General features: G+C 40.0%; 1 protein-coding gene across 14 annotated transcripts in view; it reads right to left on the reverse strand.

Moving 5' to 3' along the window:
* Nucleotides 1-27,913, reverse strand: part of SNRPE (small nuclear ribonucleoprotein polypeptide E) — a 167,171-nt gene that overhangs the window by 65,794 nt on the left and 73,464 nt on the right. For 8 of the 14 annotated variants that reach the window (XR_010840592.1, XR_010840591.1, XR_010840594.1 and 5 more), the window contains one exon: nt 18,332-18,482. The exons of 5 other annotated variants lie outside the window; for them this stretch is intronic. Coding sequence is in view for 5 of the 9 variants with exons in the window: in XM_067033471.1 (XP_066889572.1) it covers nt 18,334-18,482 (149 nt within the window). In the remaining 4 variants the exon portion in view is untranslated. Of the gene's footprint in view, nt 1-18,325; nt 18,483-27,913 lie in introns of those variants that run through there. One more of the 14 variants, XR_010840593.1, reaches the window with a different exon arrangement.

Below are 27,913 nucleotides of genomic sequence, written 5' to 3' on the forward strand. Positions count from 1 at the left end.
CTGTCAATTTCCTTTTTTATAGCTGTTAGCAGTTGCCTTATGTATTGAGGTGCTCTTATGTTGGATGCATATATATTTATAATTTTTATATCTTCTTCTTGGATTGATCCCTTGATCATTATGTACTGTCCTTCCTTGTTTCTTGTAGCATTCTTTATTTTAAAATCCATTTAATCTGATATGAGTATTGCTACTCCAATTTTCTTTTGATTTGCATTTACATGGAATATCTTTTTCCATCTCCTCACTTTCTGTCTGTATGTGTCCCGAGGTCTGAAGTGGGTCTCTTTTAGACAGCATATAGATGGGTCTTGCTTTTATCCATTCAGTGTGCCTGTGTCTTTTGGTTGGAGCATTTAATCCATTCATGTTTAAGGTAATTATTTATTTGTATGTTCCTATTACCATTTTCTTAATTGTTTTGGTGCGTTTTTGTAGGTCCTTTTCTTCTCTTGTGTTTCCCACTTAGAGAAGTTCCTTTAGCATTTGTTGTAGAGCTGGTTGGTGGTGCTGAATTCTCTTAGCTTTTGCTTGTGTGTAAAGCTTTTGATTTCTCCATCGAATCTGAATGAGATCCTTGCCGGGTAGGGTAATCTTGGTTGTACGTTCTTCCCTTTCATCACTTTAAGTATATCATGCCACTTCCTTCTGGCTTGTAGAGTTTCTGCTGAGAAATCAGCTGTTAACCTCATGGGAGTTCCCTTGTATGTTATTTGTCATTTTTCCCTTGCTGCTTTCAATAATTTTTCTTTGTCTTTAATTTTTGCCAATTTGATTACTATGTGGCTCAGCATGTTTCTCCTTGGGTTTATCCTGTATGCAACTCTTTGTGCTTCCTGGACTTGGGTGGCTATTTCCTTTCCCACATTATGGAAGTTTTCAACTATAATCTCTTCAAATATTTTCTTGGATCCTTTCTCTCTCTCTTCTCTTTCTGGGACCCCTATAATGTGAAAGTTGTTGTGTTTGATGTTGTCCCAGAGGTCTCAGGCTGTCTTCATTTATTTTCGTTCTTTTTTCTTTATTCTGTTCCACAGCAGTGAATTCCACCATTCTGTCTTCCTGGTCACTTAAACATTTTTCTGCCTCAGTTATTCTGCTATTGATTCCTTCTAGTGTATTTTTCATTTCAGTTATTGTATTGTTCATCTCTGTTTGTTTGTTCTTTAATGCTTCTAGGTCTTTGTTAAACATTTCTTGCATCTTCTTGACTTTTGCCTCCGTTCTTTTTCCGAGATCCTGGGTCATCTTCACTATCATTGTTCTGAATTCTTTTTCTGGAAGGTTGCCTATCTCCACTTCATTTAGGTTTTTTTCTGGGGTTTTATCTTGTTCCTTCATCTGATACATAGCCGTCTGCCTTTTTTTTTTTTTTTTTTTTTTGCCGTACGTGGGCCTCTCACTGTTGTGGCCCCTCCCATTGTGGAGCACAGGCTCTGGACGCGCAGGCTCAGCGGCCATGGCTCACAGGCCCAGCCGCTCCATGGCATGTGGGATCCTCCCAGACTGGGGCACGAACCCGTGTCCCCTGCATCAGCAGGTGGACTCTCAACCACTGTGCCACCAAGGAAGCCCCCGTCTGCCTTTTTACGTTTTCCGTCTTTCTGTGAATGTGGTTTTTGTTCCACAGGCTGCAGGATTGTAGTTCTTCTTGCTTCTGCTCAGTTCTCCATACTCTTGAGCTCAGTTTTTATTTTCTCAATAGCTGCCAGTCCAAACGCTAGTCCAATAACTATGGAGAGACATCTTGAAAATATGCCTCTTATCAAAGAAAAGCATGACTGTTTGTAAATAGTTTTTCCATCATACTCTGTACAAGAAGAATCTGATGCACTTGGACATTCATATGACTTGTAAGAGTTTTGAAAATTATTTCCCCAGTCAGAAGCTCCATTGATGAAACCATAACATTTTAACTGTAATACATTTTGTCCTAGATCAGCAAGCAGGGAAGATCAAGGATCCTTGGTCCCACCCAGTGGAGAAACCTCTTCCTTTTTTGAAGGATAGTTTTGCTGGCTATAGAATTCTTGGTTGACAATCCTTTTTTTAGCACTTTGAATATGTCATTCTACTGTTAATTTTATTGAGAATTTCTTATATGTGATGGTCATTTTTCTTTTGATGTTTTAGAATTCTCACTTGTCTTTTGACTGTTTTCCTTTGACGTGACAAGGTGTGGAACCTACTGAGTCTGTTCTGAGAGTTCATTAAGGTTCTTGGATGTGCAGACTTTTCTGTCAATTTTTTGGCTGTTATTTCTTTGAATATTCTTTCTGCCCATTTTCCATCTTCTCTCTTTCTGAGACTTCAGTTATGCTTGTGTTGGTTCATTTGATGGTGTTCCACAGGTCTGAGACTCAGTTCATTTCCTTCATTCTTTTTAATTTCAATTCGTTTGGATGGATAATATTAATTGACATTTCTTCAAGTTCTCTTATTCTTTTGCCTGTTGAAATGTGCTGTTGATTCCATCTAGTGAACTTTTCATTTCAGTAAGTGTACTTTTCAGCTCCAGAATTTCTTTTTTTAAAAAATAATTTCTCTTTATTGACTTTCTGTCTTTGGTAAGACATCATTTCATATTTCTTTAATTCTTTAGACACATTTTCCTTTAGTTCTTTGAGCATATTTATAATAGCAAGTTTGAAGTATTTGTCTTGCAAGCCCAACATCTGGGCTTCCTCAGATAATATTTTTATTGACTGTTTTTTCCTACATATGGGACATACTATTCAGTTTCTTTGCATATCTCATAATTTTTTGTTGAACTGGACATTTAAAATTATATAATGTTGCCACTCTGTAAATCAGATTCTTGACCCTTCCTCAGGAATTGTTTAGTGACTTTCTCAGATTAATTATATGAAGTCTGTATCTTTTTCATATGAAATTTCTGCTTAGTTAGCTCAGTATCCAGGTAGTGATTGAACAGAGATTTCCTCAAATATCTTGAACCAGCTTTTGCTTGATGACTCTATGTGTATATTGGGATAAGGGTTCAATGATTTGTCAGGCAGTTTACACCTCTCATTGCCTTCACTTCTTGACTGGGCAAAGTCTAAAGGTCTGCCAGCAGTGAGACATTAAGGCCGTCTCAGGTCTTTCCTGGGCATGCACATAGCATGAACATGGCCTTGTAGATTGCCAGGAGTATTTCAAATATTTTCATGTCTCCTTATGGACAGCTTATTCTCCAATTTTTCCTTAAAAATTTTTTTAGTCAGACTATTTTTAGCCCCAGGTGTTAACAACACCTCTGGCAGCTTCAATGATAAACAATTGCCACTGATTTTTTTTTTTTTTTTTTTTTTTGTGGTATGCGGGCCTCTCACTGTTGTGGCCTCTCCTGTTGCGGAGCACAGGCTCCGGATGCACCAGCTCAGCGGCCATCCATGGCTCACGGGCCCAGCTGTTCCGCGGTATGTGGGATCTTCCCGGACCGGGGCATGAACCCGTGTCCCCTGCATTGGCAGGCGGATTCTCAACCACTGCACCACCAGGGAAGCCCGCCACTGATTCTTTTTGATAAATACCCTGTGGTTAGGGCTATTTGCAGAGGTTGAGTTCTGATTCAGGTCAAATAAAACAAGCGCTGAGATAGCAAATTTTGTTGGGTGGCCAGACAAGTCAAATAGTGACGATTCTCTGGGATTGTGGCTTTGGGGGAACTTCAAACCCATTCTCCCTGCTCCAGTAGCTGCTAGTCTGCTTGTTTTCACAGCTACTGTAGTTGTGAGGCTGCTGGCTTTTACTAATAGTTTGAAGCTGGAAAGAGGTGTATTGGATTAGAGAAAGTTAAAATGCCCCTAACCTCATTGTTCTTACTGAGATTCAGCCATTTTTCTTGACAAAACACTGCTCAGATTATTGAAACCCTCTGTTTAATTTCAACAGTCTGAAAAAGTTGATTTTAACAGTTTTTCCTAGACTTCTCATTGCCTTTATGGAGAAACAGACTTTTGGAGGTCCTTAATGTCATTCTGGAAGTTGGAAACCTCTCCAGCTTTCTTTTCTTTTGTGTTAGCATGGTATATCATTTTACATTCTTTTACTTTCATTCTATTTGTGTCTTTATTTTAAAGTCAGTTCTTGAAGGTTTTATGTATTAGATATTGCTTGTTTATCCAATTTGACAATCTTTGTTTTTCATTTGGGATGTTAAAAATATTTAATTTTAAACTGTTTATTTATATTGTTAGATTTAAAGCTATTTACTTGCTATTTTCTTTCTATTTGTTTCATCTATTCATTATTCTCTATTTTTGCCTTCTTTTGGATTGAGTATTTTTTTGATTTCATTTTATCTTTCATTGCCTATTGGCTCTAGTGCTTTGAGTTTCTGTTTTGTTTTCAGTGGTTGCTTATGGCCTATAGTATACACCTTTAATTTATAACAGTCTACTCTGAAATAACATTATATTATTTCACAAATAGTATAAAAATCCACAGCTGTATACTCCTCTCATTTCTCCACTCCTGGTCTTTGTTCTATTGCTATCAAATAATTTATTTCTGCACACATCATAAATTCCATATTATATTTGTTATTTTTGCTTTAATAGTCAATAATCTTTTAAAGAAATTTTAAAAACAATTTTTAAAGTTCTTTTATATTCACCCACATATTTATCATTCCCTGTGCTCTTCATTTTTTGGTGTAGATTCAGATTTCCACTTGATAATATTTTTCTTCTTCCTGGAGACTTCCTTTAACATTCTTGTAGTTCAGGTGTGCTGGTATAATATATTTTTCCAGCTTTTGTATGCTGAAAATGTCTTTATTTGGCCATTGTTTTTGAAAAATTTTCTCTAGGTATAGAATTCTAGATTGACAGGTTTTTTCCTTCCAGTTCTTTAAAGTTATTGTTTACTCTCTTTTGACTTGTATTGTTTCAGACAATAAATCTGTTGTTACTATTATTTTTCTTTCTGTACATAAGCTGTCTTTTTTTAATCTTTCAGATTTTAAGATTTTCTCTTAAATCTTAACAATAGTTCTAAGCAATCTGATTATGATATACTTTTGTTCCCATTCCTTGGGCTTAGTATTTGTTGAGATTCTTAGATTTATAGTTTTCATCAATTTAGAAAATTTTTTATTCATTAGTCTTTTTTCTTTTTTTGGCCTTGCCACATAGCTTGTTCCCTGACATTGATCTTAGTTCCTTGACCAGGGATTGAACCCGGGTCCCAGCAGTGAAAGCACCAAGTTTTGACCATTGGACCACCAGGGAATTCCCTCATTAGTCTTTCAAATATTTCTTCTGCCTACCCCTCTCTCCTTTAGGGACTCTAATTATATGCATATTAGGCCACTTGAAGTTGTCCCACAACTCACTGATGTTGTTTTTTTCAGTGTTCTTTTTCTTTCTGTATGTTTCCTTCTTTATAGTTTCCATTGTTATATATCTTCAGGTTTTCTAATCATTTTTCTGTAGGGTCTAATCTGCTATTAATCCTGTTGTGGATTGAACTGTGTCCCCCTCAAAGTTAATATGTTGAAGCCCTAACCCCCAATGTTACTTTATTTGGAGATAGGACCTTTAAGAACGTGATTAAGGTTAAATGAAACTATTACAGTAGGGCCCTAATCTAAGAGGACTAGTGTCCTTATAAGAAGAGTTAGATATACCAGGAGTACATGCATTCAGAGAAAGGGCCATGTGAGGACACAGTGAGAAGGTGGCTATGTGCAACTGGTAGGAGAGTCCTTAGCAGAAGCCAGCTCTGCTGGCACATCCGTCTTGGACTTCAGTCTCCAGAACTGTAAGAAAATAAACTTCTGAAGTTTAAGCCATCTAGTCCATGGCATTCTGTTATGGCAGCCCTAGCAGACAAATATAAATGTCATCCAGTCTATCTTCATTCCTAAAAATTCCACGTGAACTTTTAAAAGTGTCTTCCATGTCTTTCAAAATTCTCTTAATTTCCCATTACTTTTTGAAATTATGGAATATATAACTATCATTTGTGTCATTTCTGGGTCTGTTTCCTTTGATTTTTCTCCTCATTATGGCTTGTATTTTCCTATTTATTTGCATGTCTGATAATTTTTTATTTGATGACAGACATTAAATTTTACATTATTGGATACTGATTTTTTGGGGGTAGTCTTTAAATATTGTTGTGTTTATTCTGAGATGCTGTTAAGTTACTTGGAAACAGTTTGGTTCTTTCAGGGATTGCTTTTAGCTTTGTTAGGTAAAATCAGAGATGTCTGTATCCTAGAGTTAAATTGGCCCCACTACTGAGGCAGAGTGGTTGTTCCACTCTGATTGTTGGGAATTGAACTATTTTTAACCCTGTATATTTACTGGGAATTATTCTGCTGCTTCTACCCAGTTGTTCTTTCACTGGTTTATGGCTTTCTCACACCCATGTGTTGATCAGTATTTAACTGAAGACTAAAGGGAATGCCTCTGTAGATTGCTGCAGCTCTCTCCTCTCCAATACTTTGCCCTGTGAATTAAAGATGCTTTGACTGGGGCTTCCTTGGTGGCGCAGTGGTTGAGAGTCAGCCTGCCAATATGCAGGGGACATGGGTTCGTGCCCCGGTCTGGGAAGATCCTACATGCCGTGGAGCAGCTGGGCCCGTGAGCCATGGCCGCTGAAACTGCGTGTCCGGAGCCTGTGCCCCGCAACGGGAGAGGCCACAACAGTGAGAGGCCTGCGGACCGCAAAAAAAAAAAGATGCTTTGACTGTTCCAAATTCTCACCTATATCTCCTCAACTCAAGGAAACCCTGGGCTCTGTTTCTCTACACTTCCTTGAGGTCTAGAAACTATTTCCAGCTATAATTCATTTTTCCACTCTTCTCCCAGGGACCACTCATTTGCATTGCCTGTAGTCTGCTTTTTGGAAAACCATTATTTCTTATCATTTGTCTGTGTTTTTAGTCATTTAAGGCAGAAGGGTAAATTTGGTCCTTGTTATACTTCTATGTTCAGAAGTGAAAGTCTCCCTAAAAGTTTTTAAGTACTTGGTCCTTCCAGCTGAACAGGTACAAATAGCATAATATCATTAATGTGTGACTAATGTGATGACCTTGAGATGTCAACATCATCAAAATTTCTTTGGATATATTATATTATATAATCAAAGAAATCGAACTTCAGCAAATCTGTGAAGGTAGGCTCTTTTAGGTCAAAGTGAATAGCATCTGGTGATCCTTGTAAACTGATACAGATTTTTTAAAAAATTCCTTTTTCAAGGGACTTCCCTGGTGGTCCACTTGCTAAGATTCCACACTCCCAAAGCAGGGCACCAGGTTCGATCCCTGGTCAGGGAACTAGTTCCTACATGTCACAACTGAGTTCGCATGCCACAATTAAGACCCAACTCAGCCAAATAAATAAATAAATATATTTTAAAAATCCTTTGCAAGATCAATAAGTGCATAAAAACTATTTTGATTTTGTCTAAGCAATATACTATGCCTGGAACAATAGCAGTAATTAAAATACACATCTGATAAATTTTATGACCCATAGTCATTCTCCAGGATCACAAGCTAAACAGATGAGTTGAATGGGGATATTTTAAATTTTATTTTATTTTTGGCTAAGTTGGGTCTTTGTTGCTGTGCGTGGGATTTCTCTAGTTCAGGCGAGCAGGGGCTACTCTTTGCTGCAGTGCACGGGCTTCTCATTGCAGTGGCTTCTCTTGTAGAGCATGGGCTCTAGGTGTGCGGGCTCAGTAGTTGTGGCTCATGGGCTTAGTTACTCCACAGTATGTGGGATCTTCCCGGTCTAGGGATCAAACCTGTGTCCCCTGCATTGGCAGGCACATTCTTAACGATTGCACCACCAGAGAAGTCCCTGAATGGGGATATTTTAGATATCAACATCCTTGCACATACGAAGCATAGATCAACAAATACTATTGTGTGGACCACATTTTCTGGTCATAATGAGATGAAATTAGAAATCAATAATAAAACGCATACATTAAAGGCATACATTTGGAAAATTTAAAACACATCTCTCTATATAGACTTATATGGAAAGGTCCAGATATACAGTTGAAGTAAATCATTCAAGATACTGAGCATTTTTTAATATATAATACCATTTGTGTAAAATAAGAAAAAATGTATTTGTATATATACATAAGAACTATTTGGAACTATATCCCCTCAAATTTAACAGTGAATACTTGTATTAAGGGAGTATATAAAACCATGTGTATGGGATCAGTAGTACGATGGAAACTTCTCATAGAATACCATTTCACATTTTTCATTTTTGATTTCTATGACTATTGACTAACCAAAAATTAGGTGCTTAAAGTTATTTATAAAACATATTTTAATAATTCATGAGTCAAAGAAGAAAATATAATGGGGAATTAAAATATATTTAGAACTGAATGACAATAAAATCTGTACATTTCAAAATTTGTAAGAAGTGGCTGAAACAGTACCAAAAGGAACATTAATACTCTTAAATACATATGTTAGAACAGAATATATGTTTTCAGAATATATGAGGTTAAAGTGGAAAGAATCTCCTTCAAAAAATTAGAAAATAATAATAATGTAAATTCAAGGAGACATTTTACTTTTATTCTATTTCTGACTATATAATGGAGAGTTAATCCAAACAACTGTACTATTTCAATTAAAATTCTTAGTGAAATATTATTTTAAAAACCTTTTAAATGTGCTGCTGGGCTGGCATAAAAGAAATCTCCAAATTCCCACTATGAGTTGCAAGAGGAATTCTAGAAGTTCAATGCCTTAGCATGCACTCTGAGGTTTTCTGACCAACACTGAGGCCTTGACTTGAGTTTTTTTTTTTGGTGCAGCTTGTAGGATCTCAGTTCCCCCACCAGGGATTGAACCCAGGGCATGGCAATGAAAGCTCAGAATCCTCACTAGGCCCCCAGGGAACTCCCCCTTGACTTCCATTTTGATGGCTACATGGATCACAGGACCTCCTAAGTAGGTAATTTAATAGGAGATGGCTCCTCATAGTTAGGACCCAAAGGAGAGAATCCCCAGTGTAAAAGTAAACACAAATCAAACCCTGTTGTAAAAAAATCAGGTGACAAGGAAGCATACCTGGCTTGACCTTAGTGCTGGAAAGAAGGAGGAGAAAATCTCCCTGGATAATTTACAAGAATAAGCCATCTGTGGTAGCCAGCATCTAAGATGGCCCCAGTGATCTCTGTCTTCTGACATTCACTCTCTTGTATGTAGTCACCTCCTACATTGAATAGACTTACTTAGGTGATAGAAGATTGCAGAAATGACTGTGTATGATTTCTGAGACTAGATCACATAAAATATTGAGGCTTCTACTATCTTTTCAGTTCCTTAAAGAACTACATAATGAAATAATGAAATATTTGTTTTCTTCTAGAGTTTAAATTCTTGCCTCAGTTATACCTGCTCACTTAATACTCTAGATCCTCCAGTTCTGCTGATGTGTTTCCAAGAGGTCCACCCATGTGGACTTCAACCAATGCCATAGTTAAAGCTTCAGGATGCAGCAATAATGTATACCCTGAGGCCACCTGAGGCCTATGCAGTGGCTTAGCCACTTTCTAGGGTTTGTTTTGTCTTTCTAGGGACCACATCTTTGCTTAAGGCCCAAATTGTGCAGCTTTGCTTTGTAGAAGTACAAGCTACGAAGTCCTGACATAAGCTGTAGTCATCTGCCAAGGTCAAAATATGAGGTGGCTTAAGACTTAAAGCCTCTTACAGAAGTTAAAAGTTATCTACACAACTGTGAAAACCCACCTGGCATAATACAACCTCTTAACTTGCTAAAGTTAAAACATGTTCAATATACCCTAAAGTGTGAAGCTCAAAGATACACACTTTACCTCACCAAAAGCCTCTTTGTGTATATATTTTGTCATCCAGAATTTAACTCCCTATTTATTTACCGATAGTTACAGCCCAGCATTTCAGATGTTGGGGTCTTTGAGGTTATACCTCTCAAATGCAGGCCTCCTTACTATAGAGGAAGGCCTGCCCCTGTATCTTACAGCATGGAAGAGGACAACTGGAAGACTGCACTCTCTACAAGCAAGCTAGCTTCCTAGATGAAGACATTAAACTACTCATGCCCATTTTCTCAAACTCAACGCTCAGGTAGTCCCCACTCCTCCCTGGGAGGAGGAGTGGAGGCTACCTGAATCTTAAGTGCACATTTAAAAAATATTCTGTGTGGCAAATAGGAAATAAACATAATGCATTTTCATCTAGTGAAGCACTGTTATCAAGTTCAAGCTCATATTGCTCGCCACACGACAGGCCAATAAATCAAAAAGTAAGAATAGTGACTTTATTCGCAAAGCCAGCAGGCTGAGAAGATGGCGGACTAGCGTTCCACACAACCACCTTACCCAAGTTAGAATTCAGGATTCTTTTATACTGAAAGGGGAGAGGGTGTGGTTGGTTGTTGTAGACCTCTTGGTGCTGGCCAGACCCCAGAGGGGATGTGATGATCCTTTGTTCTTGCAGGTGTCCACATTTGTCTGGTCACTATGTTCCTATAAATCTCCAACAAGACAAATTATTTTCTGCTCTGCAACTTTTTATCTCTATATGAATGAAAAAGTGTTATGGCTTTAAAGATCAAGCCTGGGAGGGAGAGCCTTGAGAAAGGGCTATAGGCAACATTCTTTTACAAATGTGCAGAGCCAGCACGACTAAGCATAGGCAACAGAGCACAAAGGTAAGAGCTAAAGGAATAGATCCAATATGGAGTCAGGTTTGTTCTTCTCTGTTAGAGTGTGATGGTTATCTCAACAAAAAGCACTTGTGGGATTGAGTCACAAGCTGAACTAGCCACTTTTTTCATGTATCACCACTTACTTGAAAGAATGACTTACAAACCATTGTTATGGAGACTTCGGTATCGGAAGACACTTTCTTGAAAACGAAAAAAGTAAGCCTATTGACAGTATTTGTTGCCAATGAAAAACTTTGAGATTTCTGAAAATTAAAATATTAGGGGCTTCCCTGGTGGCGCAGTGGTTGAGAGTCCGCCTGCTGATGCAGGGGACACGGGTTCGTGCCCCGGTCCAGGAAGATCCCACATGCCGCAAAGCAGCTGGGCCCATGAGCCATGGCCGCTGAGCCTGCGCATCCGGAGCCTGTGCTCCGCGACGGGAGAGGCCACAAGAGTGGGGGGCCCACGTCCCGCAAAAAAAAAAAAAAAAAAAAAAAAAAAAAAAAAAATATATATATATATATATATATATATATATATATATATATATTAGAAAAGTTGTGTCTGCCACTCTGAACTCAGATCCTTAATACTCAACAGCCTTTTCTGATGATATCAGTGCTAATGCAAATGAAAGTGATTTTTTTCTATATTGTTTAATGAAATATGTTAACATTTGGAAGATACACATAACTCAGTGAACCAATAATTTCCAAATAACCAAATGCATGATGTTATAAAATTATGCACAGTTAAAAATTCCATTCGAAGTGAAAAACTGGTCAATAGATTCTAATTTAACAGAGTGTGAATGATTCATTGAAATGGTTTTAGGTTCCACAATGCAACTAACCTTTTATTGAATTTTGGTATAGTATTAAAGAAGGATATATAGAATTATCTGAAAAGATTATTAAAATACTTCTCCATTTTCCATATTTTCATATTGGTGTGAGGCTAGATTTTCTTCATATGTTCCAACCACAACAACATATCACAACAGACTGAATGCAGAAACATATGAGCTATCTTCTATTAAGCCAGACATTAAACAGATTTGAAAAACAGTATTTTATATCCAAACAAATGAACTTTCCTGGGTGAAGACAACAAAAAATATTTTCAGATATGCAAGGGCTCAATAAATAGAATACTTACTTGCCCTTCTTAAAAGAAATTACTTGAAGATTTTCTTCTGCCATTCAACGTATGAGTAATTATGACTGTAAGAATGGAGAAATTGGGTGATAAAAGGATGGTTTTGTGATTTATAAATTGTCTCCAAATTACTTGTACTATGGGTTGGAAGAGGAGCCGTACCTTAAAAAGGGGAAGGAATGTTGGACAGACAAAAACCAGGAGTCAACACATCACCTTGTCAAGGTCCCTCGTTTACAATGTTTATCTCCCTCTGTGCTCATCTTTTTTTTTTTTTTGCGGTACGCGGGCCTCTCACTGTTGTGGCCTCTCCCCTTGCTGAGCACAGGCTCTGGACCCTCAGGCTCAGCAGCCATGGCTCATGGGCCCAGCCGCTCTGCGGCATGTGAGATTTTCCCGGACCGGGGCACGAACCCGTGTCCCCTGCATCGGCAGGTGGACTCTCAACCACTGCGCCACCAGGGAAGCCCTGTCTGTGCTCATCTTAATCCTATTTATATTTCAAGACAAAGCTCAGATCCCACATAGAATCATATAATCTTGGTACTGGAAAGGAGCAGGAGAGAGGAAAATAATTTATATTGAAATCTATTATTATGCATCTATCTGCATATTTAAAATTCATTCACATTTAATCCCTATAGAAAACCAGAAGAATAGGTTTTGTTATCCCCATTTTATAGACAAGGAAATCAAAGTTCAAAGAAGTTAAACCACTTGCCCATTGTCATCTTACTAGCTAGAGGTATGATGGGGACTCAAACCTTGATCTTTTTTACTTTGAAGTCCATGCCCTTTGTGGTTCACTATACTACCTTAAAGTTTGTTTAGTCTAAATAAGCCCAACCAATCTGTTGCTTAAATTCTCCTTGGACACCCTCATGAATGCTTAGCAGCCCAATTCCCTCCAGGGACAAAGAATTCCACACATTTTAGTGCAGCCCATTATATCTATTGACTGCATTAGTTTCTCTCAATATTAAGCTGACATAGTTCTTCTGAAACCCTTAACCATAAATCCTAATAATGCCCTTTGGGGTTATGCATAATGAACTAGTACTGAGAGACTGTTAGTGGGATATCTATTCTTTTCTTCTTAACAAGGGAATAGAACTTTACCTCAGCACTGAGGTAGATGTACCTTGAAGCCAATGAAGCTGAAGCTTGAAGCTTCACTTGCCTGAGCCCCTGTGAGTGCTGGCAGCTGCTGGGAGTTGTGAAGTGCTCTAAATGGAGAGGGGAACATTGCAATTATGAAGCAGGTCTGGCAAATTGGCTAAAGAGATCTCAGAAGAAAGGGACCTGAAACTCCAAAGCTCCAGTAATGGGTTATGATTTCTTTTCTCATACTTAAGAAATATCTACTTTTGTACATAATTTTGCACTATAAAATTTGTTATATTCCTTAAAGAGGGCTCCAAAATTGTATTCAGTCCCACAAATTCTGAACTGATTCAATCCATAGCAGTCCTATTAAAATATATTTTCAATACTGTATTTATATCCTGGTATTTACATGAGAGAAATTAATTCCTGTTTCATTTAACCCATTGTTATTTTGGATCTTTATCACAGTAGCCAGACCAATATCATGATACAAGATGTTTAATTTTTATTCTGCCATGTGCATACATGACCATCACACTATTACCTCCTCCAGAGTAAGCTGGTCCGGGGGGAGGTGTGACCCAGGCCAGGCTAGTAATTTCTGCCCACGATTTTCAAACTGTGTCTGTTAAGAGAGACAGTCTCTTCATTTACCTGCATTTAAAGCCGTGTAGCATAGGATCACCTGGCATTTGTGTTTCTTTACAATTTTTCTCATTACTTCCATATGGAGGACACCAGTAGGCATTAAGAGAACATGAGGAAAAGAGAAGAAAGGATAAAAGCTATAGACGTCTGCCTTTTCAGTTGTTCCATGACCCTAGATGCATTTCTCCCCTTCTTGTAGTTTGGTTCATCAGTAATTCCTTGATCAAGAAATTATACCAGGGCTTCCCTGGTGGCGCAGTGGTTGAGAGTCCGCCTGCCAGTGCAGGGGACACGGGTTTGTGCCCCGGAACGGGAAGATCCCACATGCCGCGGAGCAGCTAGGCCAGTGAACCATGGCCACTGAGCCTGCGCGTCCGGAGCCTGTGCTCCGCAACGGGAGAGGCCACAACAGTGAGAGGCCCGCGTATCTCAAAAAAAAAAAAAAAGAAAAAAAAAAAAGAAATTATACCAATATTCTTCTAATAAATTCCTGGCTTTCTCCAAGGTAGTTAAATCGGATTTCTGTCTCTTGCAATCAAGAGGCCTGCCTTTTAAACTCATTATATACTCTCGTAAGGCATATATAAAGAAAGCCAGGGAATTCCCATGTTAACAACTTGCTTATGACTGTATCTTCTGAGCTCCTAGGTCCATAGATCCAATTACCTAACTGACAGGATATCACAAAGTCACCTCAAACTCACTTTCACCTCTCCTTTCAAACTTCTGCCTCCAGGGTTCCCCATCACAGTAAATAACATCACTACTCACACTCAGGTGCTCAAGTCACAAAGTTGGATGAGGTCCATGCCTCATAAAACCTAATATGCCCTGGGCCCTGCTTACCTCTCTAGTTTAACCATATACTGTTCCTCCCTCCATTCTCTACCCTCCAGCCACACTGGTTTATCTAAAATTAATGAGGTAACATCTACCCAGTGTTCCGCCACCTTCCCCATTTTGCTTAGAACTTTCCTATGCAAAACCTTACCTCCTATGCAAGGTACTTAAAATGAAGAGCTTTGGAAGTCCCTGGCCCCACAGGCTCCCTCCAGCTTCCTTAGGTCTCTCAGAAATAAGAGCATCCTAATCCTCACACATCTAGGAGTTTCAAACAAATGGTGTAGAAACAGAAAAAACTATAGAGGTCATAGTTTTGTGGTGATGTGAGTCAAGGGCCATATTGACTTAGTTTAACATGGATTGACTTAGTTTTACGTGGATTGACTTAGTTAGGGCCCAATCTAACTTAACAAATTAACAATTGGACCTCTGCTGCCACCCTGGTAAGAAAATTGATCCTGCATGTCCCTTGCTTTCTCATCCTGCTCTCTTCTTAATCAAAATCTCTCACAGAAGCATACAGGCACTGATTAGTGCCTGTATTCATGCCTGTGCCATAGCTGCAAGGGACACTGAGACAGTGAGGGACTGGCTTCTCCTTTGAGGAGGTAGGACTCATAATGGCAGAAAACCCCCACAAGGGAAGGATGATCAAAAGATGTTGGGCGACCTCAAAGCATAAGTGTCCCCTCCTCATTGCTTAACCCAGTCAGCTCATGACATTAATCTGACCATGGAGATTGCCTTATGATAAGCATCTGACCCACTTCAGGCCAAGGAGACACTGGGGAGGTTTGTGGGGTTATTATAAAAGAAGATCTCTCATTCTTAAGCTCTACTTGAAGCTAGCCCTCCCTCTTTCAGGACAGTGTGGTTTAGGGACATGAGACCTGGAACTATTGCAGCAATTTTGTAACCACCAGAAAAGCTATGCCAAAGATAAAGCTAGCACAGTAGGATGCAGAGTGGAGATATGGGAAGATAATGAGAAACTGAATTTCACTGATCCTGAAGCCTGAGCATTATACCTCTGGCTCTTACTATTAATTACATGAACCAATTTGTCATTTAAGCCACCTTGAAGTTTTATTTGTCTAAAAAAACACACATCTGACAAAGGACTTGTATCCATAATATATAAACAACTCTCAAAACTCAGTAATAAAACAAACAAGCCAATTAAGGAAAAGGGCAAAAGATTTGAAGAAATACTTCACCAGGGAAGATATATAGATGGTAAACAAGCACAAGAAAAGAAGATCAACAACATTAGTTATTAGGAGTAAATTAAAACCACAATAAGAAACTACTACACATCTATTAGAATGGCTAAAATTAAAAATCTAACAGTACCAAGTGCTGACAAATATATATAGCAACTGGAACCTTCACACATGCTGGTGGGAATAGAAAATGGAACAGCCACTTTGGGAAACAGTTTGACAGCTTTTTTCTTTACTTTTTTTGTTTTTACTTATTTAAGACTTTATATTTTAGAGCAGTTTTAGGTTCACAGCTACTTTTCAAGTTAAACATACAGTTACCATATGACTCTTCAGTCCCACTCCTTATAGTTAACCCGGAGAAATGAAAACTTATGTTCATGCAAAAACTTGTACATAAATGTTCATGGAGGCTTTATTCATTGTCACAAAAAAACTGGAAACAACCCAAATGTCCTTCAACTGGTGAAAGGATAATGAAACTATGATACATTTATAGAATGAAACACTACTCAACAATAAAAGGGAACAGATTACTGACACATGCAACAACATGGATGGATCTCAAAGGTATCATGGTAACTGAAAGAAGTCACCTGCAAAAGGCTACATATGTGTGATTCCACTTATATTACATCTGAAAAAAACAAACTTATAGGGACAGAAAACAGATAAGTGGTTGCCAGGGGCTAAGGTTGGGGTAAGGTGGGGGAGATTGACTACAAAAGGGATTTATGAGGAGGGGGGAACAAAATTGTTCTATATCTTGATTGCAGTAGTGTTTACATAACTGCATACATTTGTCAAAACTCACAGAACTGTACTCACAAAAATAGTGAATTTTATTATAGGTAAAATTTTTAAAGTGAATAATTTTTTTTTTTAAGTTTTGCCTCTATAGTGACTCTCAATCTTTTGGATAAAACAGAGTTCTAATCCTCAGGAAACTTTTAGTGCAACTGGTAAATGAAGGTGCCTGGTCTAAGCAGTCTAATATTAAGATGCACACACCTAAACATATATCAAAGATAGAGAGACAAGCACAAATGCATGCAACTTCAAAAATTAATACATATAAATATTGAAATAAATATAACAAGATAAAGTTAGTACGAGAAAGCTCCCTGGAAAAGATAAACAGAAGTTATAATGATAAAATCTTGCAAGGATCTGAAAACACTTGGGAATGTATGAATATTTATAAAAATGCAGATTTCATAATTTTTTTGCAGCCCCCTACAAGGTCTAGCATAATATTGTGCATATTGTTGGTGTTTGGTAAATAATTTTTGTTTAGTCTTGTTTTTACATAAGACTCATAAATAAGAATTGTTCAAAGGATTGTAAAATCAAGGGGAGTGTCCAGAAGAAGATCCTATGTACCAGCTCCAGAGCTGGCTCAGATCCCCAAAGCTTTTCCCCTTGTTATGAGCAAAGTTTAGGGTTGGCCACCTTGTAATATCTTGATTCAGGATAATTGAGGTCCAGCATGTTTTGCAGTCTGAGTAACTCGTATCAAACTTGTGCTCCCTGCTCTACACAAAGATGTAGGTTCTGATGGATATAAGAACACAAGCCCCCACCTGCCCATGTGGGAGTCCTTCCTGTGGCAGTCCCCTCTGCTTGCCTTCCTCTCTCCTGCTTGACTGCAGGGCTCAGTGTTCTGCAGAAACCCCCCTTGATGGTATCGTGTTTCCCAGATCTGCAAGGTCCTCCCAGCTGCAGATTGGTGATGTGAAAATTAATTCAAAGTGACGTGATCCCATGTCTGAGGCACATAGCAGCAACACCTCCAGAAAGTCAGCACCTTGCGAGCCCACTAGTACCCCACAAATCCGGTGCTGCTGTGATTTGCCAGAGTGGAAGAAAACTGTTTAATTAACCGTCTTTACTCACCCCACCAGGGCCCTAAAAGGCCTTGACTTCTCCCCATCAAGAGTCCCTTTCCCAACAAGCTATAGGCTAGAGAGTATAAAGAATTAATTTTATTCAAATAGATCCTGTAATTCTCTCTCCTTTAGGACACCCCCTAGCTGAACACTTCCCCTGGACACTGAACTCTCAACTTTTTTTGTCAAGCTTTTCTTCATTCTCAACTCTAAAATCTTATTCATGAAAACATCTTACTCCTATTTCACTATTATTTTGGTTTGGGTTCTCTGTTATTGCAGGTTGGAACTTCATAAGTATACCTATCTCAAATTTTAATGCCACAGAATGCAGGAACTGGCTCTGATCTTATATAGTGGAACCTAGCAGCACATGATCTTTAAAGTAATGAACACATAACGTAGATGGGAAAACAAAGTCTACGTAGATGCGAAAACAAAGTCTAGTGAAAAATATTCACAACTTCCCCTCTAGCAAATGCCTTCCTGCATATAAGGCAAGAGAAGGGGATCCCATGAGTCACCATAAAGTTTAGGGACTGAAAGTAACCCGTTCTCTTCCAAAAGGTTTTCTGGGTATACGTTTTTAAAATGCAATAAGGCAAAAGGTTTGCTTTCATCTCTTTTCCCCATTTCACATGTTCAGAACTACAAGAGTTCCAAACAAATGATTCATAAATAAGCCAGTTCACATGTACTTATATTTATTATACATTTTAATTGTAAAATATTTTTCACATTCAATGCCAGAATATAGACACTGTAACCTTACCTGCTGCGTTATACAGGCACAGCACACGCTCCTCTCCTTTCCTCATGGTGAGCAGGAGATGCCCAAGGCCTGCCTCCGTTAACTCTTACTTTGCCCCAGTTCTCCCAACAGGGCTTGGATGCCCTGTAAAGTTTCATCCTTCCGGTTGTGGTCAGACCTGGGAGATCATTTCCCAAAGACAGGAAGTACCATGGAAACCTGGGGAAATGTCCCCACCCAACTCACAGAAGAGAAGTTTGGAAGAACCTACAGAGCAATTTGTGGGCCTTAAGTTTGTGCATCCTAAACAAAGGCGGCCAACCAGAGGATGTCTCCCCAGGCGACTCAGTCACAAACCACAGAATGGCTCTTATGCCAGGCGAGACCAAGACTAGTGGGAATTTTCTAGCCAGTCAGCTTTTACCCAGGCCTCTGGGGAAAAGTCTCTGAGGAGGAAGATTTAGGACCAAATGGGGGAAATGGAAAGCAACACCTGGATCAGCCAGATGCAGAAAGAACAAGCAAGCCATTCCTGAGTGGAGTTGGGAGGGGCTCCCCACAACAATGGGATGCATAAATGAACACCCCCACTTGGGAGCTATCAGTTCACACCCACATAACACATCAAGGCAGTAAGGCAACCCAGAGATCAGACGACATCCGCCCTGTTTAAAATCATCAGGGGGACGTCCTTGGTGGTGCAGTGGTTAAGAATCTGCCTGCCAGTGCAGAGGACATGAGTTCGAGCCCTGGTCCAGGAAGATTCCACATGCTGCAGAGCAACTAAGCCCGTGCGTCCCAACTACTGAGCCTGTGCTCTAGAGCCTGTGAGCCACAACTACTGAAGCCCGTGTGCCTAGAGCCTGTGCTGTGCAACAAGATAAGCCCCCACAATGAGAAGCCTGTGCACCGCAACGAAGAGTAGCCCCTGCTCACTGCAACTAGAGAAAACCCGCACACAGCAATGAAGACCCAACGCAGCCAAATATAATATAATTTTTTTAAAAAATAGAATTATGGGGGCAGGAAAAGCTGCAAGCTGGGTTCTGTCATCAACGTCATAGTAACATTTTTGAGGCAAGGTGCCAAGAACCTCTGGGCCTCCATATCTTCCAGGACAACAGAAATGTCCCAGGCAACACAGGTATAGGACCTAAGTGCTCTAGGTTTAAAACTGTTGGTTCCCTGTGCCTGTGAGAAGTAAGTTATTCTAACTTCACAGGTCACTTTATTCACACTTCAGATAGGCTTTACATATATTCTCTCATGTGAGCCTTAGGATAACACTGTGAAATGGCGATTTCTTTCCATTTTACAGAAGAGGAAACTAAGCTTTACAGAGATCGCAGCTTGTGGAGATGTAGTGGATTAAGCTCGGCAGCACGGTGGTGTCTCCGGCCCCATCTGGCGCTCTTCGCATTGCCTGGTAGTTTCCAACCTTTGCTTTGCAAGCCCTTCACAACGACTCCATGGAGAAGTCTGTGCGATTTTGTGGAGGCTCTGAAAGCAGGTCAGAAACTTTTTAAAGTACTGCTCAGTAATGCCTGACTTTGGTACAGCCCTTTGCTTCCAAGTACATTTGATTCCCTCAGCAATCATCAGAAGGTTGCTAGGCCTCACTTTCCCCTGATGCTGCAATGATTAAGAAGGCTAAATAATACATAGATAGGGCCCTGGGTGCCTTGAAAGCAAGTCAAGCTTCTGTAGGAACCCCAGCTTCGCGGGGCTGCGGTGAGAGAAGTGGGCAAAGCAGAAGGAAGTCTGTTACTGATACTTCATGCCATCAGGTGATAACACAACCGTTCACCTTCCTGTTGAAGAGTTTGAAGTGCTCTCACAGTTATGAATGAAATTCTCTCAGATTGGTTTTTAAAAATTCCTTTAAAACACCTAGCTCTTAGGGGGCTTCCCTGGTGGCTCAGTAGTTGAGAGTCCGCCTGCCGATGCAGGGGACACGGGTTCGTGCCCCGGTCCGGGAGGATCCCACGTGCCGCGGAGCGGCTGGGCCCGTGAGCCATGGCTGCTGAGCCTGCGCGTCCAGAGCCAGTGCTCCGCGGCGGGAGAGGCCACAGCAGTGAGAGGCCCGCGTACCGAAAAAAAAAAAAAAAAACACAACACCTAGGTCTTAAATGAGTTATAGTAGCTTCCTGCCTCAGCGACTGCTCCGACACAACATGCTGTGTGTTCCTTGTGTTTGTGGCTGCCTATCGTCTGAGCCCCCTTCCTGTAATGGAGGAATTCTCTGCCATTTGAACTTAAGTAAAAAGCAGGGCCAGTGTCCCACTTTATTATTATTTTTTTTTCCGGTACGTGGGCCTCGCACTGTTGTGGCCTCTCCCGTCGCAGAGCACAGGCTCTGGACACGCAGGCTCAGCAGCCATGGCTCACGGGCCCAGCCGCTCCGTGGCATGTGGGATCTTCCCAGACCCGGGCACGAACCCGTGTCCCCTGCATTGGCAGGCGGACTCTCAACCACTGCGCCACCAGGGAAGCCCTGGTGTCCCACTTTAGAAGTAGAAGGACCAGATACTTACTTTCCCAGCAGCTGTTGCAGCTGTGGGGTAGGCATAGGATCTGAGCTTGGTCAGTTGGATATGAGCACCTGGGGTTTTGACTCAGGAAAGAGTAATGCAGAGAAAGAAGCAGAGAAACAGAATTTATTCTAGCAAAAGCTAGAATATCTAGTTTCCATGCCAGGGATGGCATGCAATGTCCAGTGCTGGCAGCAAGAAAGGCTTCATCAGACTGGCTCCATGGTATGAGTCTGGCTGGGGTTGTGGCTCCCTCCCTCCTCTTTATTTATATGCCCCTTTTCAGAGCTTGAGTATCCAGGAAATCCTATGAACTATCCAATTCCTTCTTCTGGCTTCCCAGGCCCAAATTTTGGAGATGTGTTTGAGTCTTCTTTGTAACCCTATATCCAATCCATCAGGAAATTCTGAAAGTGGCCTCTCTCCTCCACCAGTACCTCCTGGCCTGAGCCACCATTATCCCTCATGGGTTCCTGCAACAGCCTCTTAACTGGCCTTCCTGCTTTCGCCTTTGTTCCCATACCGTCCTGTCTCCATATAGTAGATGGTGATCTTTTAAAATCTTAAGCCAGACCCTGTTACTCCTATGATCAAAACCATCCCACATTTCTGATCTTGCTCAAAATAAATGTCAAAATACTTACTGAGGTCTCCATGATTGGACCCTTGCTTGCTACCTTTCTAATCTTATCTCCCTTCTCTTCCTCACTTGCTCTGCTTTGGCCACACAAGCCGCCCTGCTTTACTTCAAACTGCTGAGCACACTCCTGATCCCAGACCTTAGCCTTGCCATACCCTCTGCATGGAGCACTCTTCCCCAAGATGCCAATGTGACTTGCTGCCTCACTCAGTCAGGTCTCTACTTAAATGTTATTTTATCAGATAGGCCACCTTGACCACCCTATTTAAGATAGCACTCCTTTCCTCTGCCAGATCCCCTCTATTTTTTTTCTCACATCTGAATCATTCCTCTTTATTTTTCTTCTTTAGCATGTGAAACATATTTATGGATTAGTTTATTGTTTATCTTCCCTACTACAATGTAAATTCCTTGAAAATAGGGACTTTGTTTTCTGCTATATCCCCAAGGGCCTAAAAAAAAGTACCTAGCACATAGTGAGCACTCAAGAAATATACATTAAGTAGATGTGTTGACCAAATAAATTCCATTTCTGCTTTTACCAGCTACAGTTGGTTTCTGTTTCTTACAACATAAACTCCCAAGAACCTTATCTGATAGACATAGTGTAAGGCCCAGTACTCTGGAGCATCAAATTGATCTTTCGTTTAGTGACCCTAGGCAAACTTACTTAACATGCAGGGACTCAGTTTCTTTATATGTTGCCCCTCTTTAACATAATTTTACAATTTCTTTAAAAAGCCAAATTTCAAAGCAACAATAGAATAGTGGTTTTTCCAAATTACTTCATTCTTTTTTTAAAAAATAAATTTATTTATTTTATGTGTTTATTTTTGGCTGCATTGGGTCTTCAGTGCTGAGCACAGACTTTCTCTAGTTGTGGCGAGCAGGGGCTATGCTTCATTGCGGTGTGCAAGCCTCTCACTGCAGTGACTCCTCTTGTCGCAGAGTGCGCGGGCTTCAGTAGTCGTGGCACTTGGACTCCAGAGCACAGGCCAGTAGTTGTGGCGCACGGGCTTAGTTGCTCCGCAGCATGTGGGATCTTGAACCCGTGTCCCCTGCATTGGCAGGCAGATTCTTAACCACTGAGCCACCAGTGAAGCCCCTAAATTACTTCATTCTTTAACTTTTACAATTAGTTAAGTCTCTTCTTAGAAACGAGTCACAGGTTTTCTTATTCTCATCTAATTCTCTTTATTTATTTATTTATTTATTTATTTATTTAGGCTGTGCTGGGTCTCAGTTGCGGTGTGCAGGATCTTCACTGCAGTGTGCGGGATCTTTTTTTTTAGTTGCAGCATGTGGGCTCTTAGTTGAGATATGCGGGATCTAGTTCCCTGACCAGGGATCGAACCTGGGCCCCCTGCACTGGGAGGGTGGAATCTTAACCACTGGAACTCCAGAGAAGTCCCTCAGCTAATTCTTATATATTGCCAATGCCACTTGTCCCTATTGCCACCCGTATCACCATCACAATCATCATTAAATAAAAGTAACAATCTAAAATATAGTATAGGATTTGGGATAAATAAACGCTAAGGAAGTTCAGAGCAAGGTAAAGTTCATCATGAATGGGGTTGAGAAATGGGTAGGACTGGAGCTAGGCTTGAATGAAAGATAGAATTAAGGTGATCAGAGGGGAGAGGTGGTCTACAGGCACTTTATACACATGAAACGAGCACTGCAGGTATATGATGAGGGGGTGGAAGAATCAGAATCAAGCAAGGTTTCATAGGGATACCCACAAGCTATACACTAGCTTCTCTTGATTTCTAGGAAAAGATTTAGATCTCATAGCTTAAAGCTGTGTCTCAGGCCTTTCTCTAAATTGTACCCATATCTACATCCTCAACCAATCTTGCTTCCTCCATCTTCTTACAATCGAAGACTGTATAAACATTTTTTAAAAGTTTGTTTGCATCATTCATTGACTTCTATGAAATGGCAGTCCTTTTCTTCTCGAACTGCTACCAAACCAAGTTTTTCCCTTACTATACTTATTATATATTTTAATGTATATACTGGACTTTCCAATTACTCCTGTAAATTTTTATCTTTTAGCCCAACGTTAGAGCTTATTACTTAGTATTTGGAATTCTAACTCTCTAGGTCAGTATAGTACAGTTTAAGTCACCTAATAATTTCATATAAGTATTTCTTGTAGGTCTTTATCCAAGTTGTTGAGGAAAATACTGTATGAAGTAAGGCCTGGGCCCTCAGAGATCTCTCACCAAGTTGAAATTGATCTTATCAGTATTTGGGTTTAACTTTTCAATCAACAATAAATAAATTCACCCAACTATTTTTGCAGGAAAGAGATTGAGGTTGTTCAGTAAATAGAGCAACAGACTGAGATTTCTATGAACATGATTTTGACACAAATTTGCCACTGACTTTGTCAAGTTAACTAACTTCTTTTGACTCATTTGGAAAATGAGAGGGCTACACTAAACTCATTACCTGTTCCAAAACTCAGGGATTTTATCATCTAGTCCATATTTCCTCATGAAAAGAGACAATATTGTACTATCTCTTTAAGTATCCATTTTCTCTCTCAAAGACAGAGCAATAATATTTCTCTTTGGCTTAACTAACGGTATTTCAGCAAAAGTGAGTCTCACAATATTCCCAAGGATAGTCTAATTTCAATTCATTCTAAAAAACTTTGTTGAGTGCATGCACACTGTGCCAGGCATTGTACTAAGGGGCTTCTAAAAGAAATCACCAACAGTAAAGAACAAAGGTAATTGTCAAATAAACCCTGCCTTCCCAAATTGCCTCCTGCTCATTGATTTTGGATCTGTGCAGAACTATGGAAGTGTGTCTCAGACTCCTTTCCATTGACACTAGCCATTGTAGTTTCCACAGCATCAATCTTTACTCATTTCATTAAAAGAACTATATCTTGTCCTTGAATTCTCTGAGATATTCTCTCATTCCCTCAGCGGCCTTATGCAATTAATCATTTCCTTCATTCTATTTTTCCAGTGTTCATTCTGGGACCTTTAGGGAAATGGGAATTATATCAGTTAGGATTTGATTAGGGATGCAGACCCCTAGGAGTGATATAGAATAAGGGATTGATTATGGGGATTGGGTCTTTTACAATCCTGGGAGCCAGTTAAGCAGTCTACGTAAATCTGTTGCTCCTGCATCCAGTGCTGGGCCTGAAGTCAGCAAGGCCCGCAGTTGGAAAGGGGGGATAGACTGGATGTGGGAGACACAAAGGACCAAGTGCAACCTGTGAGGACAAAAGAGAACTGTGTGGGGGTCTTTCTCACTCCTACTCTAAAAGCTGGTTTTCCTTAGCATACAGGAAAATTTCCTGTACATGCACATGGCCCAGAATTTGGAGAGAATGAAGGAGGATATCCAGTGGGAGATGTAGCCTGTACCAAACCAACAAAATGAGCCAGTAGATAATTGATGATGTGTGAACTGCATAACTGCTTAAACCCTACACTGACCTTCAGAGCACAAAATTGGCTACTACTTCACTTCTACTTTCAAAATCTCATGCAAACTTCTCTTGTGAAGAACCTTGCAGAGAAGGAAGGAAATTATGGGAAATGTAGTTCTAGCTTAGCTACTGTTGACACAGTACAAAGCCATCATAAGAATCAAAACACAGCTGGACAGCTCTTACAAACTTTTTCTCTTTTATTGTTCAGAATCTTTTGAAGTATTCATTCCCAAATTCCCTGCTGCTGTACTTGTTTCTGTTATCATGCTAGGGGGAAAAAAAATGAAACCTACAGAAAAAAAAGACTTCAAAAATTTTTACAGAGGAAATTCTAAAAATTATTTTAAAACATTAAAAAAAATAAATAAAAAAACATACTCTATGTTCATAGATGGGAAGCCTCAATATTAAAGTTAATAAGAAAGTAAGTTAGGGGCAGTGGTCCCCAACCATTTTGGCACCAGGGACCGGTTTTGTGGAAGACAATTTTTCCACGGACGGGGGTTGGCGGGGATGGTTCAGGCAGTAACGCGAGCGATGGAGATGAACAGCAGATGAAGCTTCACTCGCTCCTCCGCCACTCACCTCCTGCTGTGCGGCTTGGTTCCTAACAGGCCACGGACCAGTACCGGTCCGAGGCTCAGGGATTGGGGACCCCTGGTTAGGAGATTTCCCTAGCGGACCAGCGGGGGTTTTATCTCTGGTGGGAGAACTAAGATCCCACACGCTGCACGTCTCAGCAAAAAAAAAAAAAAAGAAGGAAGTAAGTTAGGACCAAATTCATCTAAAAATTTGATAAGATTCCAGACAAGGGCTTTCCGGGTGGTGCAGTGGTTAAGAATCTGCTTGCCAGTGCAGGGGACATGGGTTCGAGCCCTGGTCCGGTAAGATCCCACATGCCGCGGAGCAATTAAGCGCGTGAGCCCCGACTACTGAGCCTGCGCTCTAGAGCCCGTGAGCCACAACTACTGAGCCCATGCGCCTAGAGCCTGTGCTCCGCAACAAGAGAAGCCGCCGCAGTGAGAAGCCCGCACACCACAACGCTGCTCTCCGTGCGCAGCAAGGAAGACCCAATGCATCCATAAATAAATAAATAAAATTTATATTAAAATAAAAAGATTCCAGACAAAATCCCCAAAGACTTGTTTTGTAGAACTTATACTTCACATAAAAGATTAAAAGGTCAAGAATAGCCAGGAGTATCAAAACCTATACATGGTTGCCAGAGGTGGGGGTTTGGGGGAAGTGGGAAAAATGGGTGGAGGGGGTCAAAGGGTGTAAACTTCCAGTTATAAAATAAATGTCATGGGGATGTTAAAAAAAGACCTATAATAAGGACATGATATTGAACACCATGGTAATAGTATAGGGATTGTCAAGGCTGCCAGTGAAGCAGAATAAAGAGGTAGGTGCAGATACATAAAATGTGATCAATGTGACACCACAAATTGTGTAGCAAAAAATTAATTATTGAAAAATTAATATTAGAATAATCAATAATCCACAACTGAAAAAAGTATAATAGATCCCTGTTTTATTTCATGTACAGAAAGAAAAATCCAGGTAGATCAAGACCTAAATGCAAAAAGCAAAATTTTTAACATTTTTAGAAGAGAATTGGAGAATTCTCCAATTCTCATTGGAAAATTTTTTTATACTTTGGATGGAAACCTTACGGAAAAAAACCAATAATTTTGAAAGTATTATAATGTAAAAATTCTGTACAACAAGACACCATAAAGTGAAAAACAAGCCAAAGGCTAAGGGAATATAATTGCAATAAACGTAATTGACATGGGTTAACATTTAGAATATGTAAAAAACCCCTACAACACAATAAGAAAATGAAAAACAGCTTAACAGAAAAATGAGCAAAAGATATGAGCAAGCAATTTGCAAAAGAGAAAATGTAACAGGCAAGAGCCAAATCTGACTACATGTTGGATCTGATTCTTTTAACTTTTGCTTCCCGTTACTTCTGTTCACTAAAAGGGTACTGTCTATACATAATGGCCTGCCTCAAGGAACCCTGCCCCTATGCCTGAATGTTAAACCAAAGTGCCTTTGTTCAGGGAAACATCTGGACCCTGTCCACCTGTGGATGGCTGCAAGAAAGAATACTTAACACATCCCCTCCACGAGGCTGACCATTCCAGGGGATATTTGCCACTAGTCTGCCATCTTCTCAGTCTGCCGGCTTTCTGAATAAACTCGTATTCCTTGCCTCAACACCTTGTCTCTGATTCATTGGCCTGTCATGCGGCAAGCAGAGCGAGTTTGGACTTAGTAACAAAAACACAAGAAAAGAAAACTCAATCTCTCTACTATGAGAAATGCACATTAAAATAACAGATCACTCATATTCATCAGATCCAAAAAAAAAAGCCATTTTAAAGTCTACAAAAACAAGTAGTGGTGAGGATGTGAAAAACTAGGACCTTACACACTGCTAACATCTCTATTCCTAGGTATAAACAATCTACTCTAGAAAACCCTTTGTGTATGTACAACGAGAAATGTATAAGAATATTCATTGCGGGCTTCCCTGGTGGCGCAGTGGTTGAGAGTCCGCCTGCCGATGCAGGGGACATGGGTTCGTGCCCCGGTCCGGGAAGATCCCACATGCCGCGGAGCAGCTGGGCCCGTGAGCCATGGCCGCTGAGCCTGCGCATCCGGAGCCTGTGCTCCGCAACGGGAGAGGCCACAACAGTGAGAGGCCCGCGTAAAGCAAAAAAAAAAAAAGAATATTCATTGCAACACTGATGTAACATTGAAAATTGCTAATGATATAAATGTCCATTAATAGGTCACCAAATAAATATAAATTGAGGTATATTCATTCAATAAAAAATATTCAATCGTTAAAATTAATGTATTAGAGTTACATATACCAACATGAATAATATATAAAAAATAATCTGGAATAGAAAAACAATTTGCAGAATTATATATTTATAGTGTGGCACCATTTAAAT

The sequence above is a fragment of the Kogia breviceps genome, chromosome 1 (genome assembly GCF_026419965.1).
Source record: "Kogia breviceps isolate mKogBre1 chromosome 1, mKogBre1 haplotype 1, whole genome shotgun sequence".
Taxonomy (NCBI): domain Eukaryota; kingdom Metazoa; phylum Chordata; class Mammalia; order Artiodactyla; family Physeteridae; genus Kogia; species Kogia breviceps.